The 19,440-nt window shown below is 38.6% G+C and overlaps 1 protein-coding gene across 1 annotated transcript in view; it reads left to right on the forward strand.

The window, feature by feature from the left end:
• LOC135463214 (dynein axonemal heavy chain 6-like) overlaps positions 1–19,440 on the forward strand; it is a 437,090-nt gene that overhangs the window by 335,358 nt on the left and 82,292 nt on the right. Inside the window, exons 2-11 of the mRNA XM_064740526.1 lie at positions 10,156–10,483; positions 12,936–13,139; positions 13,888–13,999; positions 14,978–15,113; positions 15,453–15,600; positions 15,865–15,987; positions 17,585–17,719; positions 18,102–18,228; positions 18,655–18,793; positions 19,219–19,390. Coding sequence (XP_064596596.1) covers positions 10,175–10,483; positions 12,936–13,139; positions 13,888–13,999; positions 14,978–15,113; positions 15,453–15,600; positions 15,865–15,987; positions 17,585–17,719; positions 18,102–18,228; positions 18,655–18,793; positions 19,219–19,390 — 1,605 coding nt within the window. The 5' untranslated portion in view covers positions 10,156–10,174. The remainder of the gene's footprint in view (positions 1–10,155; positions 10,484–12,935; positions 13,140–13,887; positions 14,000–14,977; positions 15,114–15,452; positions 15,601–15,864; positions 15,988–17,584; positions 17,720–18,101; positions 18,229–18,654; positions 18,794–19,218; positions 19,391–19,440) is intronic.

The raw sequence follows: 19,440 nt of genomic DNA on the forward strand, positions 1-19,440 counted from the left end.
CAACTTTGAATAACACAGGATATTTGAATGAGGCGATCAAATACAAATCGGAGCTGTACAAACTGATGTGTGATAACTTGACAACTGGCAGAGACCAAATCAACACAAGCTGTAATGCCTGACTGCAGGGCTGAGTACAAGCACAACACAGTTATACCTTAGCGGGGTTCTAGTGGAGGGGGTGTCGCATGATGGGATAGTCAGGTACATGTACAGTGCAAGCCTACAAATAATCAGCATGACAAGGTCCTCATTAGCCACTATAATTCTTCCACCTTTTTGCATGTTTGCAAGGTGTTTATTCATGATTATTCTGAACGTATTCCACTGTGTACATAGGTAAAATTACACTTTCCGTGAAGCCCTGAAATTGGTCAATCCAACCAATTTAGATTTGTCTTCAAAGTCAACTTAAAATGTGCATAAATTGCACTGAAAGTTGCTCTTGCATATGTGAAAAGGTTAAGGAAATAGGGTATAATCCAAATGGTAGTTGAATGGGTTTGAAAACTGTCCGCCACTCCCCAAAAAGTTGTTCTGTGTGCATGCAGTAAAGTGAATTGCTCCTGTTCTTGGCACAGTTTCATTTCTATTCATCGTTTGACACATTCTGAGATCATCCCCAGGGAATATGTCCGTTTTGATGACTATCAAACATGAGTTCATGGGCACTAAAACTACAGGCTTAAGTGCATGAGATTACACACTCAGAGCCTGAAATGTGCGTGGTACTCTCAGCAGCAAGGAGCTATCACTTCAGTGGATCACTGAGCTGACTTCCACTGGTTACCTGCATGTACACATATATACATGTACATGATACATTTATTTACTTATTTATTTATCTCATTGGCGTTTTACGCCGGGCTCAAGAATATTCCACTTGTACTACAGCGGTCAGCATTATGGTAGGGGGAAACTGGACAGAGCCCGGAGGAAATCCATGACCATCCGCAGGTTGCTGCCTGACCTTCCCACGTAGAGCTGGAGAGGTTTGAGCATGAGCTGGACTTGAACTCACAGCTACCGTACATGATACATGTAACCAAACATATAAGTATATACGTGTACGTATGCTTGGGGCTTAACATCGTACTTAGCAATTTTTCAGTCATGTGACTATGAGGAGTCATTAGGTGTATATATACCATGTCTTCTTGTGGCAGGGTGAGTTCATGTTGCAGCCACTGAAGTATCATGCTGAAGACACCAAGCAGGACTCCCCACCCAGTCATGTTATACTGACACCGAGCCAACCAGTCCTGCTTTCTTGCTCTGGACTATAAATCTCTGTGCTGAGCACCTAGCCAGGCAGCAACAAGTACATGTGCACCTACCATTTTTAAAGTCTTTGGCACATGCATGACCTGAATCAGGATAAGATGGTAGTGTTCTGTGCTAGACACTCAATGCTGTTTAGCTTCAGCATCACTTAATAACACACTTCAGCAGTTTACCCAGTGAATCATCTAACACCATGATACATGTACATGTACCACTTTTAAAGTCTTTGGTACATGCATGACCTGAATCAGGAGTGAGATGGTAGTGTTCCTTGCTAGACACTCAATGCTGTTTAGCTTCAGCATCACTTAATAACACACTTCAGCAGTTTACCCAGTGAATCATCTAACACCACGATACATGTATTCCATTACAATCAATCCATGTACAGTACTTGTATACATCTAACGCATTAATACTGTGTTGTAATCTACACATCTACATTGTACATGTACCCAGATGCCTTCTAGAGTAAAGAAACTTTTTCTCTCTTTGTATCAGAGCATGGACTTTGTTTGTCTAACCCTAATCAATTCCAAGCCCAGAGCTTTGACTAATGCTGGGCCCTTACACTGCCACCATGTACAAGCGCCTGAGCTAACAAGGGCCTCTTTCAACTCCTCTGCCTTTTTAATTGCCACTTTTAACAGTATCATCTCTGGTTCACTGAGGTCCAACAGGAATGACAAACAAGGCTGATCCATTTATTCAATTAAGATGTGTCTTTGTGCCCGAGCAAAGTGATGACTGGGGTTGACCTGAGATAAAGCTAACATTGCAGTCAATTCCAAAAATGAAAGATGTGTTTAACAATTTAACATTTAACCAGAGCTGTGGTGTGAAAGGATGATTTTTTTTTTCTTTTTTTAATTATAACTAAATATAAAGTATTAACATCAGCTACAGCCAGACAGAGTAAATTAAAATGTAACTTTACAGCACTGGGTTTATCGATATGTAAATTACAATGTGTCCTTTACAGGCAACTAAATGCACAATTTAATAGAATAAACAGCTTTTAGAAGCCTACAAAAATTAACTTGCCTATTTTGAAAACCCTGAACTAATTAACATGAACGTATATGTACATGTACATGTAACATGTAGCATTTCTTACTGTATGTAATCACGCTATGCAGCGTTCATGTATACATGCAAGATTGGCATGCCAGCATGGCACAATGACCCACAAGCCACCAATGCGCAATGAACAATGTGCTCACTGTGAGTTCAAGTCCAGCTCATGCTGGCTTCCTCTCCCGTCATACATGGTAAAGTCTGCCAGAAACCTGTGGATGGTCGTGGGTTTCCCCTCAGGCTTTACCCAGCTTACTCCCAACAAAATGCTGGCCGGCATCGTATGAAATATTCTTCATTCCGGAATAAAATACCAATTAAATAAACACATAATGTATGATGTCAGAAACAATAGACTTTAAACTAAAACCTGGAGAATTTCCGTCTGCAGTTTTCATGAAAGTATGACTAGTTGGGCACACAAAGAAAAAAAGATGCATAAGAACAGACATTACTGCTCGGTAATGATGTACTGCATGACAACTGGGTTGTTAATTTTGATCAATAAAGAGAATATAATTTTTTTTTTCATTGTGAAATGGAATGAGATTTAAAATTATGGTTGACACCTCTGGCACTGAAATGTTACAATGTCTAGGAATGTTGTAATATTATGCTTAAAGGCGCTCATTATCTAGGGTACAGAAATCTTGAAATTTTACACACTTAACATTACAACTTTCAAGCTATTTTTGTTTCCTACATGTATTTGAAATGTGTACCCAGACTGAAATGTAAATATTAGGCTCACTTACTCATACATGTATTAGCCTAAGGCAGCTGGCACAACCTAATTCTTGTCATTTTTAGGACAGATATTAGAAGAGCCAAAAAAAAACAAAGAATTACATTTCTCTTTTGGAAAAGTCTAGCCATGTGAAACAAAAGAAGCTACAAACACTCCTGTTACAATTACATGTATATTGGCTAAGAAGAGCAGATCAGGTGTTCCAAAACTCAGAAGAATTATGGTACGTTTTTAAGAAGGCAGAAATATTATGAACGCCTCGGGACTGCCTTCAAAAGTAATTTCAACATATTGTAATTCCATGAACATCATCACGCCTGATACATGATACCTGATACATACACTGCATGATACAGAAGGTCATGAAGTACTTTCTGAATGATTATCATGTTATTACAGCCTAAAGAACTTCCCAGGGGAAAGACTAAGAATACTTCCTCCTGACCTCATTTGAACCATACTTTAATGACAAGTATGTATTACATGTAGAGGTGAAAATCTTACAACTAAAAATTTTAAATTATAAATGTGACAAAATCTGTCTAAATCTGGCAAAATTCTCACTGAGCTAATCAAAACAAAATTTATACCCAAACTTTCTTTTCACATTTTTGATAACGATGTTAGAGTCTACATCAAAACAATTCAAGAAATAAATCATGAGTTGTTACCCAGACAGAAACTTAGTGATGGAGAAAATCTCTTGTACATGACAGTCAGTTTTATAGAAAGGTAGAATGAGGCAGGCTGAATATATACACCTGGAACAGCGTGCACCCCGACAACCCGCCTCAACAATACTTAAAGCTGAAGACACATGTAAATCGCCGTATGTGGCAAGGCGCATCAGTTACCTGCAGATGGTGGTGGGTTTCCCTTGTGGCCCTGCCCGATTTCTTCCCACCATAATGCTGGTCGCCGTTGTATAAGTGAAATATTCTTCAGCACGGTGTAAAATACGAATCAAATAAAGAAATAAATACACATGTACATGAACAACAGATACACACACATGTACGTTTAAGCAAGCGACATCTTTAATATCTTTAACCGAACAAGCCATGAGAGTCAAAACAAATTAATTGTACACCCATCCAAAATACAGTAATATGTGATTCAAATTTTAGTGTAAACAAAATAAATCCAGGAAGTAAAAAAAAAAAAATTACCAAAAGTTATACCCAGATTTGAACTGTTAGCCAATCACTTACTTTTATTGTTAGTGATAAACCTGACCTAGTGTATTGTAGTCTACTTCATATATTGTAGATCATAGAACCTGCAGACAATTATTTCACAATATGTAACAAATGAAGCGCTCGACCACAGCACAATGCTCCAAAAACAAGACCCTGCCTACAACAAGGTAACATTTCGTAAGGTATTATTTGAAATAATGCCTTAATATACAATTTGTCAAAGACATAATTTTTGTGCAATTTGTACAGCATGCATGTACCTAAATTTACACACATGTACACTGCATGCAGATCCATCCACACTGAAGGTTGTCAGCATATAACCAACCTTAACAGCAAGGAGAAATTAGTCACAGCTTTACCTTATACCTTAAAACTATGGACCCATGGACCCAGCCATTCACCAAGATCACCTTACCCTGTGTTAGTGTACATGCCGTGCTCACCCATTAGTCAGCGAAGTGTAGGAGTGCTCAGTCATTTCAATCATGTACATATATATACAATACATGTGGGCATTTATTCAAACTTTTCCAAAAGGCTGGTAAACAAATGTAATATTCTACTTTCAACACTATTAATATGTTCCCAAAATTTGAAGAATTAGGGCTCATGCACTACTGTAGAATACAAGTACATGTATGTAGGTATGTATGTATGTATTCCAACTCAAGTTTGTATAAAAAAAGAAACCAGAAAAAAATTTAGGGCCATGAAACAGACACTGTTATGCCTGTAGAGTGGTCTACATCCACAGTATAAACATGTCAGTTTTCCAGAGCATAGCAGCCTTCTGCTGTCATGAGTGTCCTTTAGATAGTCTGAACATTTCAACCTTTAGTAACTGTTTAATACATCCAATTGCTTTTAATTCAGCCACCTACTCTTAAGTTGTGACCTCTTTCTCTAACATTAAATGAAACCCCTAATTTTCTAGCATTAAATTGCTTTTTTTTTTTTTCAAGGTACATGTATATCAGAAATTACCTGGACAAAAAGCTTTTCCAAACAGAACAAACACCACAGCCTCATACAACTGTGTGTAGTGTATGATACATCTTTGTAACAATGTACATGTACATGCAGATCACAAACTTTTTAACATAAAGCTGCCGCTCAATCATTTATATCAAAGGTATATATATATATGTCCACATTCATGTACCCATCATTGAAGTATTATCCGGTGTTTATTTATACTGTCCAATTCAGTAAGCTCAACACCAAGCCGTAAGATAGTTGAATAGTCAAACCAGGAAATCATTAATGCAAGATTCATCAGTTCTGTCAGAAATACTGTATACGCAAAACCACCCTATGAACTTGTCCAGGTTAAACCAAGCATACTACACGTATGAATCAGCCTCAGTGTACCACCCAGTCTGTTAGCCTTCAAGCTGCTCATGAATAATCAGTCCTCATCAGCTTATCTGTGCTTCCGTCAAAGGGCGGCTACACATACAGGCATAAACACACAACCCTAATCCCTCACATCATTTGCATAAGACACAGCAACTTTCTGCGTAATTTATATACATTTTAAGCTGATTCTGGATACAAAACTTCATTGGCTGGAATGGCCCATTTCATTGCTTCACAAAAAGTATAATTTTACCATGTACACAGAGTAATGCCTTCAGATTATGCTTGAATGAACACCTTGCAAAGATGCAAAAAAGTTTAAGAATTACCAGCGTAAGTGTTTTCACAGAAAACTTCCAGACTATTACAGTCATACACAGGTGTGTTCACCATGACAACTTAAGTGTACATGTACATGTCGCGCTTTCTTGTAACAGTTCATGCCGCCACTGAAGTATCATGCCGAAGACACCAGACATGACACCCCACCCATTCACATTATACTAACAATGGGTCAACCAGTCCTGTTTCCATGCTCTAACCTCTCAGTGCCAATCGCCAAGCAAAGCAGCAGCAAGTACCATTTGTATGACCCAAACCGCTCTAGCCATTAGGCCACTGAAGCAGTCAGAACCATAGTAGAAGACCTCACCTAAGAAAAAAACACACGCCATCATGTCCTCACCTTCAGATGTTGACAGTACAACATGCCCTAAAGGGAAAAGCAACAACGTAAGGCTAAGCACCTTCCATCGCACGGAATTAGGCAATTCGTGACGTGTCAAGGTGGGAACATGGTGGCCAGTAAGGGAGAGGGAGATATTTTGTTCCTTGTGAGATGGTGGTTGGAGTTTGAATTTATTCAGTTTCCACCAGTTTCTTGCTTGCCCAGATTTACAAGGGATGACACATGGGGATATCTATCTAGAATCGATAGTTCAGACGACTGTGAGTACGGACAGACACATTATTTGGTGGCCAACAGTAGTATATTGAAGCCAGTACGGGAAGTACACAGGTGTTCAAGGTAAGCTTATGGAACAAGACTGGGCTTAGATAGTATATGTATACGTAATCACAGCCCTACAGTGCTAACTGTATGTCTGTTCATGATCAACTGTGATTTTGTGATGATCATATCCTTCAAACTGAAGTAAACCCACCAATATTAATAACTTTCTCCCTTTTCGAATGTCAAGGTAACTTTCCGTCAGTGTGTAAACACTAACAGTTACTAACCCGTAGCCGGCACCCCGGGCAAAAGTTCTCATGTTTATTTTTACCAGCGCTGGATCGAATTTAGACCGTCAGTGGCCCAGTTTTCGTCCCATCAGGTTGACATGTTGATACCAATTTACAACCGATATCACATATACAGAACTGAATAATTTACACAAACACACGAATACAAAGAGGTCAGTGAAATCTTACCTTAACACGCCTGGTTATTTCCTACCAACGCAACCTTGACAATCTTTCGATACGAGTCACCGACCCTCAAGCCTGAAACTCTCGTGCAAGCGAGAGATCGCGAGGAGCATAACTTGGGAGTTTTTGTTGTAAATTTACAGTATAACTGTGCTTTAGTAAAATTTAATGATTATATATATATATATATAATTTGAAGAAATAATGTCTATTTTATGTTTAAAATTTCCGTCTGCCTTCGGCATTCTTCGATTCTGTTGCTATGGAAGGTAAACCAATATGGCGGACTAGCAATCCGCCAAGCCAAACACTGCGAAGGGGAATGAATATTTTAGTATTTTCTCAGGGATAAGGTGTTAATACATGCCTGCTAGGTAGAAGGGCATAGATTGTTGTAAGTACCTTTCTTTACACGCAATGGTTTTGTTAATTTAAATGTTGCTTGATCGATTTCATACATTAATGATGTAGAAGACAGAGAAGCTTAGATATTGAAGTTAAGCAGTAGGCCTACTGAAATGTCCAATCACTATTCAAATTCAGCTCATGATTGCATTAATAGCTACTGGTTTTCGTTCGATATGCATTTCTAATGGACTGTGAATAGGTTAGTTTAAGACTGTAGTTTGTGATCCATACCTTTTTGACATTTGTTCAGTTGAGTTAATTTGACTTAATTAGAGCTAGATGTATCTATAATTCCAAAGTTATGAACACAATCAGGTCACTGTGTTTTGTAGACCTCTTGGTCAGTTATGAAAGAAGTCAAAAATGTATGACAAAACAGAATTCAAAGCTGATAAGCACTATTATAGTTCTATATCTGTGGCCGCTTAGTTAATATGATTGATAAGGCCCGCTTACAGTTCTGTGAGGATAATCATTTTTGTGTGATAAAACAACCCTGGAACTAAGTTGTGGGACAATGACAGTATTTTGACAGGGGTTACCTGTTTGGTACATGACAAAATTGCCATGTGAACTTTCCTAGTAATGTGGGACAGGGTATTGAGAAAATTTTTAATTTATTTTCTAATTTGTAATATGGGACTACAGTCACTGGCCAAGTGATTATTTCATATTGTCCCAGTAATTTACTTGCTGATGCAGTTGGAGAATTCAAAACTGTTAACATAGTAGTAACCATAAGATGTGACAAGATGTATTTATTTGATTGGTGTTATATGCTATACTCAAGAATATTTCACTTATACAACAGCTGTCTGCATTATTGTGAGAGGCATAGCCTGGAGGAAACTCATGACCATCCGCAGGTTGCAGACAGACCTTACCACATACAAATATGATGTAGATTGACCAGTTGTCACTCAGCCATTACCCTTAATGTACATCAGTACACATCACTATAGATTCCACCTCTTCATATTATTTTATTATTTTTTTTTTTTTTGTAATAATCAGATTGCAGGAATTTAAAGGGAAAACATTTGTGCATTTTCATTCTGTATATATAACATGAGTGGCAATATCATGTTATAGCACCTCACCTTTTTTTTTATCTACTAGTTCAGCCTGGTATCATATATTGTATGTATGGCATCCTAAGGAACAGAGGGAAACCTCTGTAGACTGCGCATTTCTTTTTCATATACCCCTCAACAAAGTGACCATGCCCTTTTGTCAATCCATTATAACCCCTAATAAAACATTGATGAATGTTTCCACGTTGTTGAGACGGAATTATCTAGCATATATTAGTCGTGATATACAGTAGACTGTGCATTTCTTTTAAATATACCGTAGTCTATACAGCAGGAAAGAACACTGTGCCTGATATAATTCCTGCAGTATGAGGGGTTAAATGACATCCAATGAAATGCACTGGAGGCAGACGCCGGCCACAGGCATGATTAATCCAGGAAAAATACATGGGGTGTTATAACACATTACTGTGTATTATTAAAAAAGCTGCCTCAGCATTATGTTATACATTTATACAATGATACTGTTATATACATGTACCAGTAAATAGCTTGTAATGCTTTGTCAGGTTTCCAAAATTGCTAAATCATGTTTTATACTGATACATAAATCCTATACTGTGTTTGTTTCTTGTTTGACCTGGGTTATATAAGAGTGAGAAATTGGCATACATAATCCAGTCAATGGTGCATGTATAGTAGTGAAGAAAGATGCTTTGGGCCATCTCAACTTACTGTACATGTTCTGTTATATGCTTTTAACTCGGGACAGTAGATTAAGACATTTACATAGGAACTATATCTGAACTGCCGTTTTATACTATAGCAGTTCTACTACTGCTTTGGTGTTATTCACAGCTATAAGACTGTGTACAGGTTATAGTACTTGACCCCGAGGGATCTTAAGAAGAAAAAAAAGAATGTGTTATTGAAACTAATGCTTCTTGTCAGTTCATGGTTTTATTTCTGTAATATTGTTTTGTCGATTTGAAGCTTTGATTTCTTATTTTCCAAAAAAAAAAAAAAAAAAATGAAGCCTATTAGCCAGTTAGTTTTTCATTTTTGTTTTACGTAAAAAATAATTGAAATTCTTCAAAAACGTATCAATGTGATTTTGTGCCAGAGGCCTTTAAGCCTATAACCTCCCATCAGTGTGAGCACAGTTCATGCTAGCTTCCTCTCCAGCTGCAGATGGAAAGGTCTTCCAGCAAGTTGTGGAGGATAAATTTCACCAAACCTATACGTGAAATACAGTGTAGAACTCTAATCAGTTGAAACAGTAAATTTATACCCGTGTCCCTGTTATGGACGCCATGAGACCAATGATGTAGCACCATAAAATCAACATGTCGGAGTGAAGAATTTATTTCGTTGTTCCTCAATTGGTTAGTACGCTAGCGCAACATAATGACCCAGGAGCCTGTCACCAATGCGATCGCTGTGAGTTCAGGTTCAGCCCATGCCGGATTCCTCTCCGGCTATACGTGGGAAGGTCTGCCAGCAACCGGCGGATGGGTTTCCCCCGGGCTCTGCCATAATGCTGGCCATTGTCGTATGAAATATTCTTGAGTAAAACACCAATCAAATAAATAAATAAATTTCGCTGTTCCAACAGGTACATGTAAACACAAGTGATGTCAGCCCAGGACCCCCGAGCTCGGTACCACTTCCCTGTTCAGATGGAAGGGAAGAATGTACACGGGATATCTGATGTTTCCAAGTCCCTGGACACTGGGTCAATGGATACAAGTGAACGAAAACACAATGGCCAAGCCGTGAGCAAAAGTTTTGTCAAAATGGATGCAGAGCAGCTCAAGTCTCGCCTCTACTCGTACGGCCCACAGCAAGCCCCACCTAATCCACATGCCCTTCAGTTTAATAGAGTAACAAAGGCCCAGCTGAACAAAGCTATGAAGACAAATGTTCCTAAGCTTGAGCCTCTGGTAAGTTGTATGTGGGTAGTTTAATCATCTGTACAATATCCTGGTAAAAGATGATACGTCCGTTATTGTAAGAGTGAAAAATTCTTCAGTATGAAATTAAACAACAGTCGAGGAAATCGGAGTTCCAAGTGTAATACGCTGTCGTTCTGCCCAGTGACAATTTCACCACAGAAGTTAGATCGAGTAGCTGCTCCCTGTAGTACTGACTTGTTTATGAAATAGTAATGTAATTCCATACATGTACTCCCAGCTCATCCAGAGTCCTCTGTGGCCAAGGTGGTTAGCAGGTCCCAACCGGGCAATGACCCAGGAGCCTCTCACCAATGTGGTAGCATTGAGTTGTAGTCCAGCTCATGCTGACTCTGGCCATATGTGGAAAGATCTTCCAGCAACCTGCAGATGGGTGCGGGTATCCCCAAAGCCCGATTTCTTTCCACCATGCCCACCAAAATGCTGGTCGTCGTATAACAGGAATATTCTGTTTAAACATCAATCAAATATATAAATCTTGGCTCATCCGTCAAGCACATATTGCTTGACTGTGGCGACTTTGCTCCTGTACGAGATTCCTTTTATCACGTGAGCTCTCTTTCAGAACTTTTCAATTCTGTAGAAAGTGATACTATTTTTGACTTTCTCTCTGCCATTGGTATGGCAGGAAAGCTGTAATTTTAAACTACTGTCTGTGTTTGTTATGTGATTTCTGGTGTCCTTTTTGACTGAAAAGTAAATGAATTATCCGTAGTAGATCGACTATTTGACGTTTTATTGTCGCGATAAAACTGAAATATTGTTGAAAGCGACGTTAAAACTTTCACTCACTCACTCACTCACTTGGCTCATCCAATAATTCTGTGCAGACAAAAACCAAAGAATTATTACCAGCTAATCACAACCCATCTAGTTCCGTATTTTGCGAAGTGAATTTGACTGTTCTGGTGATTGGTAGATTGTACTGATTAGTCATTGTACATGATTTGCTATTATAAACAACATATGGTTAGTCAGAAGCCACCGTCGTGGTGGCCGGGAAAACATTCTTCTGATTTAGGAGATGAAATCCATTTGTGATTCCAAATGTCAGGTACACTGTGCAAGATTTTTCTGATTTAGGAGATGAAATCCATTTGTGATTCCAAATGTCAGGTACACTGTGCAAGATTTTTCTGATTTAGGAGATGGAATCCATTTGTGATTCCAAATGTCAGGTACACTGTGCAAGATTTTTCTGATTTAGGAGATGAAATCCATTTGTGATTCCAAATGTCGGGTACACTGTGCAAGATTTTTCTGATTTAGGAGATGAAATCCATTTGTGATTCCAAATGTCAGGTACACTGTGCAAGATTTTTCTGATTTAGGAGATGAAATCCATTTGTGATTCCAAATGTCAGGTACACTGTGCAAGATTTTTCTGATTTAGGAGATGAAATCCATTTGTGATTCCAAATGTCAGGTACACTGTGCAAGATTTTTCTGATTTAGGAGATGGAATCCATTTGTGATTCCAAATGTCAGGTACACTGTGCAAGATTTTTCTGATTTAGGAGATGGAATCCATTTGTGATTCCAAATGTCAGGTACACTGTGCAAGATTTTTCTGATTTAGGAGATGAAATCCATTTGTGATTCCAAATGTCAGGTACACTGTGCAAGATTTTTCTGATTTAGGAGATGAAATCCATTTGTGATTCCAAATGTCAGGTACACTGTGCAAGATTTTTCTGATTTAGGAGATGAAATCCATTTGTGATTCCAAATGTCAGGTACACTGTGCAAGATTTTTCTGATTTAGGAGATGAAATCCACTTGTGATTCCAAATGTCAGGTACACTGTGCAAGATTTTTCTGATTTAGGAGATGGAATCCATTTGTGATTCCAAATGTCAGGTACACTGTGCAAGATTTTTCTGATTTAGGAGATGAAATCCACTTGTGATTCCAAATGTCAGGTACACTGTGCAAGATTTTTCTTTTAGTTTGCAAAAGTATGCTTTAATATACATTAAATTTAAGATGGACTTTCCTATTGTAGTATAAAATTATGTATGTGTCAAGTGCACTCTGCCCTGAATTCAAACTGTGGTTACATGCCACCGCAGCTATGTTTTTATAATGATCTTCTTTTAACAAATGTATGTACCTAATTCTCCAACATTTTCAGTTGCCTCTGCAACCAATATTTTGAAACATTCAGAAAGAACTGCAGGGTGTAGAGAAATGATTGACACTGTTGTATAAAGCCCGCATCAAAAAAAGTTTAGCCCTATTTTCATAAGAATTTTATGCATAAATTCCACTGAAAAAGTGCCTTAATTGTTATAAACATTGAAGGTTTACAGTACTAGAATGTCACTGAGAGTACATTTATTTTTTATGTTCATATACGGCTAAACAAAGCTTCAATATGTATTTTAAAATGCATAGAAAAAACTTTGTTTTCTTTTTTTAGCCAGGGCTTCAGAAATACCAAGAGAGGAACAAGCCTGAATACATCCATCAGAAAAACAAAGAGCTGATAGAGTCTGCCGGAAAATTGTCAGAGGAGGAACCTGCGATGAAGAAAGTGAAACGAGCAGGAACGGTGGATCCACTGGAGAGACCCATGTCTGCTTCCCCTCTGCCAGATCTTCCAGAGGATCTGAAACGGAAACAGGTATGTAAGGAAGAGATATCCCTGCTCTTGCACGTTCGTTAAACCTTGGTGACAGTAACTAGGTAACAATGCCTGCCTTCACATCATTTGTCTTCCACCAACACAGTGTGCATATCTACCAATTTGTTACAGATGTGAGAAAGTAACTTGCCATACACGTACCGTATAATTAGTGGAAAGTCTCTGAGTAAGGTGTTCAACAACAGCCAAACAAGTAATTAAGTAGAATTAAGATCCTGTGCCCGGTTTATACCCACCGTAATGCTTACCGCTGTCAAATTGCCGCTGTGAAATAAGTGAAATATTCTTGAGTACGACGTAAAACACAAACCAAATAATTTAATTAATAAAACAAAAATTTAACTTAATTTTTTACCAGGTCCTTTCCACACCTGCTTATTTCTGTATCAGGTTAGGTTATCTCCAGTGATGTACTGATTATTGTTCTGCAGCAGCCTACAGATGGTCGTGGGTATCCTCCCACCATAATGCAGGTCACCGTCGTATAAGTGAAATATTCTTGACTAAGGCAATCAAAACACCAATCAAAATATATGAAATAAAAGTGCATAAATGTACCTACATACGTGATATGTGTCTGGCCAGACATCATGCCTGATACCGCATGAGCACTTGATTAGTGGCAGCTGTGACTACAGGTCAGCTGTTTTCAGATAATGTTAGGAGGAAAGCCTTGGTTTATCTCTCATAGTGTTTTAAAACTAATCAATACTTTTTGCCTCCCCAGGTGAGCATGGTGCCTCGCCTGCCTTCTCCCCCCAAGGAGCCAGCACCTGATTCCCCCAGGGGTAAGGTTCACACCTCTCAGGCCTCTGTCCCCGCATCACGCAGACCTAAAGGTATGAGTCCAAGATATAGCCAGCTACATAAGTAGTTTTAAGGAAGTGTTGTGGATGGTGTTAGTAACTTATGCCATGTTATCTCATTTCCTTAAATTCGTGTTGTTAGTATTGTGGTAGCTCAGAACTGTAAACAGGGATGAGAATTTAAGCTGATCAGCTGATGTCAGTCGATTTTAAGGCAAATCAACTATCTAATCATTGACCAAAAGGACCCAAACTAATCGTTTTATCACAAGGGGGTCAGTTATCAAAAAGAAATTTTCAACTAATCTGGTTGTACTCTTTGAGCTTTAATTTTTAATGTGTTTTAATCTCTTTTCACAGAACTGAACTTTCATGTGTGAATTTGGACCTCAGTCAAATACAGGGGCTAATTTCACAAAGCCATGTCTGACTTACACTAGAATTTAAAAGCTCTTTGCGATGCTTAGATTTTGGTACTGAAAGTTGAAATTTGGACACATGTGTCTTAAGATAATTTGGAATTTTAAAGCCCAAATATAAGCTTTGAGATAGTATTTCAAAGTCAGAAATGGCTTTGTAAAATCAACCCCAGGACAGTGTGACTCAAGCTTGGCATTAATGAGCCAGTTATCAGCCTTGTCATCAGATATACTATTTTGGGCAAACAAGAGGGTCATTTGTCATTCATAGCTAGGATCACTGTCTCTGGTTAGATTTGGATGTTCTGTTACCTGGTGTACTCTGGACAATCCTGGTGTACTCTGGACAATCCTGGCGTACTCTGGACAATCCTGGTGTACTCTGGACAATCCTATTTCCATCACCCTTGAACCTGAGTGCCGGCAGTCACATCATTGAAATATACTTGAGTTCGGTGTTAAACACTAATCCAATAAAAACAGCAGACCAAACCTCCATGGCCAAGGGGTTAGTACGCTAGTGCAGCACAATTTCTCAGGAGCCAGAGAAAATAAATAAATAATAATGCCACATGACATTTTGTGTTCTCAGACATGATAACATTTGAAGGACTGAGCGATGTGGATGAAATCCTGAGAATAATCCACACTAATCCCAAGGCTGGCTTTATGTACCTCAGTCCCAGTGTCCCTAAGTCCTCCGTCGACTACCATTACTACAAGCTAAAGTAAGTACAGATTGGTGGATATCATTTAAAAACACAGCTCATGTTCCAGCAGCCTGTGGTTTTTTGTGTGTTTCTGCCAGGCCCTGCTCGTTTTCCTCCGAAGACGACGCTGGTTGCAGTGGCATAAGTGACATAAACTACATGAGTCCAGCGCAAAACTCCAATAATAAATAAATCATTTAAAAACATGGTTTTAGTTACAGTACTATCATGCCAAATAAGACATCAAATCTCCAGCAGACTTAAACAAGCAATAAGTTAAGATGAGGTTTTGTTCTCTCTGTTGAAAGATCCGTTCTCCAAATGTCTCTCTAATTTGAACTATAACCTCTGCCACAGGGTGGTCAACCATGACAACATCTACAGGCCAGACTATGGCACCATCAGTAAGCAAGGTGTGACTCGTGTAAGGGTGGACGATGAGACAGAGTTCATATCTGTCGGTCGTTGGGAGCAGGAGTACTATTTCTTCAAAAAGCTTACACAGGTAAATTGATGCACATAGTGTTAAAAAAAGTATTTTGATGTAAAATTTTGAACAGTTTTAAATTTTCTCAGAAACTTCATGTGTATGCTAGAGAAAGAGTTTTAAAATGTAGTCAATTGTTACTTTTGTGTAAAAAATAAGGTTTTTGTGGACAACTTGTTTCTTAAGTTGAAGAAAAGTGATTTATACTGGAATGTAAGTGTAAAGGGAGATAACCCACTTTGTATGGTCACACTCAGGGGGGATAAATCTTGTTTATTTCAGATCCGCACATTCGCCCTGTTTAGAAAATGGAAGGCTTTCAATGTGTGGAGGAAAAATGTGAGGACTACAAAGATCCAGAGCTGCAAGAAGAGCCTGAATGAGAATCTCTTTATTGTAAACCCAGTGAGTAAAATGGGCCTGTCTCTATTTGAGGATGGTTTACTAATTTTATGAACCGGTTTATGCAGTATAACAAAGATGGATCACAGTCTGAATCTCCCAGTACATGTTAACAGAGGTAAAACCATCTTATTGACTTCCGCCATAGTGCAGAATCTACGGCAGGCGCAAAACAAGAAAGTGGACCTAGGCATTAACGGGAGAAAATCTGAATAACTTGTTTGTGGTAATTGCCTTAAAATTTCACTCCAGACAAGTTCATTTTTAGCTCGCCTGGACGCAGTAAGGTATACTGATGGAAGGATGAACTGTTTGCAGTTTTATAGGCTTTGTGAATGTGTTTCAATGATTTTAATTGATAGACTTTCGTGTAGGGCTACAGCTTTTATGCACATGCCTACCTGCATGTAGGAGAACAAGAAGGGTATTGGGTTCCTCTGGTGATTTTACCATTTTCCTGTTTTGTCCACATCATGCACACATTCAGATTGACTTTATTCTGTTCTCCTGTAAACAAGGATTTCTACAGGCCTTTCTTGTAAGGCTAAAGTTTCTTATGCAATCACTTATCTAGATAAACCCTCTATCTCTTTAGCTACTTCATCAGATTTGTAGAGTGTAAGCGTTTACCTTGGTGTATACCAGTTTATCTGGTATGCACAGTATCTCTAGAAAGCTTTCCACATCTGTATTAGTACTAGGAGCCTATAATACAAGCCAATGTATGTGCCTTCCTATACTGTGACGGGATGTTTGAACCATCCAAACAGGCAGTGACCATTGTCAGCTGAGACTTTGGTCAGTCAGTCAGAGAGCTGCAGTGGCCACACATAGAACATGGATAGCCGGTCAAGGGAAGCGATTTGCATGCCAAAGACCACTCCCGTGAGTTGGTACTGGAAAACCCAACAATAAAGTTTTTTACTACCATAACTCAACATTTGCTGAGCCATTTTCATCAATGGAATTGTTCACGGATTGCCACATGCAGTTGACAATTTGTATATCAAAAAAAACTGCCTCAATTTTTTGCATGAACTCCCCACAATGACGTCTTTACCACCACAACATTTTACAACTTTCATTATTATTGTGATTCCATTGTCTAGTTGAATGCTATAGCAGGCGGGCTGGTGGGATTCTCTGAATGGTTTGTCAATAAATGTCATAAGACATTGAAAGTACCTATAAACAATAAGATATTGGACAAAAATCAAATGATAAACGTTTCTGGAATAATCTTAAATGTTATGTGTATCCATGTCACTCCAATTCCTGACCAATTCTAAATTACAAATTTCTGAAAGTTAACCAGAGATTTAAAGATTATTTAAGACCCAGTGCCAGAGATGGGTGCCAGAGATGGGTGCCAGAGGCATTCTCTGAATTTTAGCTTTGGTTAGTGCTGTTATTGTGTGTCATTTTGAAAAGGGTAAATAGCTATTGAGCATGTATAAATAGCAATGAAATATTCATTGAAGAATCTAAATTTAACACAAAGTCATTATGCAGAGTCTATTTTCAAAGTGTAATGTCTCATTTTTTTTATAACTTTCACTTTACGTTGTCTGTGTGTGATGTTGACATTGTTCCGTTGCAGTCGTTGCGGCCAGCACTGTTGAACGTGAGGGAGATGTGTCACCGAATTAGTGATATGGGACTGTGTAAAGTGGACAAGGGTCACACGTACTCACTAATAGAGTTCAGGGAAGCTCAGTTCACACAACTTAACGAGGTACGTATCTGCGACACGGAAATGGAGACTTGCATTCATCATTCGTAAATTATTTGCAAGAGTGCATGGGCATCTGAATTTGCAACTGTCTGGGGTTAGATGGTGACGTATATAAAATTAGACATGCTTACGTTATGCTTACGTTACACATGGATTTCCACTCATGGCCAATCAGTGTCAATTTTGTCATTCTTAAAGTCACACAAGTCTGCTTTCTACTGGGAGGTTTTCTGTTATGCAGGCTCTGTTTGTATTTTCAATGTAATTGAAGGTCAGGAGGATATGACTGTATTACCGCCAGAGAGTTACAAAGCTACAGTTAGTCATTGATTGTTTAAATATCAGTGGAATTGTCCTATATACATACTGCTGGTCCCTGCAGGTGGCGGGTCATTTGATGGAATTCCGTGACCTGGTTAAGGAGGTGGTGAGATCAGCTTGTAGGACAGCGTTGTTAGAAGCTGGATTCACCCCAGACGATTATTTCTACGATGGAGATGATACCCCAGGTTTGTATGATGAGTGGGCTGTCAACAAAGCTGTGACAAACCACCAAAAATTTCACCTAAATAGTGCTTCCTGGAGGTGAATGAATGTCATACAATGTTGCTTTTGGGGCTGAAAATTGTATTTCTGCAGTAAGATATCATCATACCTACCAAACAAACCTCAAAACAATTTTCTGAAATCAATAGAACTTAGAATCTCAGAATCTGTCAAAATGATGCAATTTAGTGGTGGGCAAACTTCAGTTGATTAGTTAACATAGATGTGATTTACTGTTAACCATATAAAATCTCACATGATTTTTCCACAACTTATTTCAGCAGGGTTATTGGTTAGTGAAAAATCCCATGAAATTATAGGTAATTTGCTGAACATAGAAGCTCCAGATATTAAAGCCTGTAATCTACGAGGTTTATCTCCCCTTGTAGATGGCGTAGGGGCCCCAGGCACAGCCTCAACCTACCTGATGCAAAGTAACTATGACATGGACATCTACGGTGAGGCACCTGACAAGATGACCTACACAGAACAAGCCAACAAACGCTCACACTGCAAGAGGCTCACATGGTGAGAAACTAACAGGCTCATTTCACTTTGTCAAATCGTTTCAACTTTGTCAAGTCTTGGATAAAACATGAAGTAAAATTACATGTAGTCCTGACGTGTATGTGTGTGGGGATTTAATTGCAAACTAGTCCTTTTTGTTTGTTTGTTTGTTTGTTTGTTTGTTATTTTATTTTTTGTGTCACACAACACTGAGCTAGGCTGCCCTGGATATCATTTGTTCTTGACTTGGTGCACTAATTGTCATTAATCTATTAGCTTTATTTACCATAATTGTTGCTGTCACCATAATTTTCCAGCATCATTTTGCTCCTTTTTTTTCTTGCTATTGTCCACTGTCAGTACTGTTATCACTTTCATGTTTGTTTTTTATCTGCTTTCACTTTTGGTTTCCACTTTCACTTTCAATTTCCACTTTCACTTTTCAGTTTCATTCGGCTTGCTGATTATCTGATTGTGAACACAATGCATGTGCTGGCCGTGAACTCTGTGTCAACGTTGCTTAACTACCTGACGGAGCAGCTTCAGAACACGCCCACTTTGCCGCAGATCCAAGGGCTCGAGGACGAGAAAAAGAAAGAAGACGGTCAATCAGAAAAGGCATGGCAGTTTACACATATTAAAACAATCCCAAGAATGGACTTGTATAT

This window comes from Liolophura sinensis, chromosome 2, assembly GCF_032854445.1.
Source record: "Liolophura sinensis isolate JHLJ2023 chromosome 2, CUHK_Ljap_v2, whole genome shotgun sequence".
Lineage (NCBI taxonomy): Eukaryota > Metazoa > Mollusca > Polyplacophora > Chitonida > Chitonidae > Liolophura > Liolophura sinensis.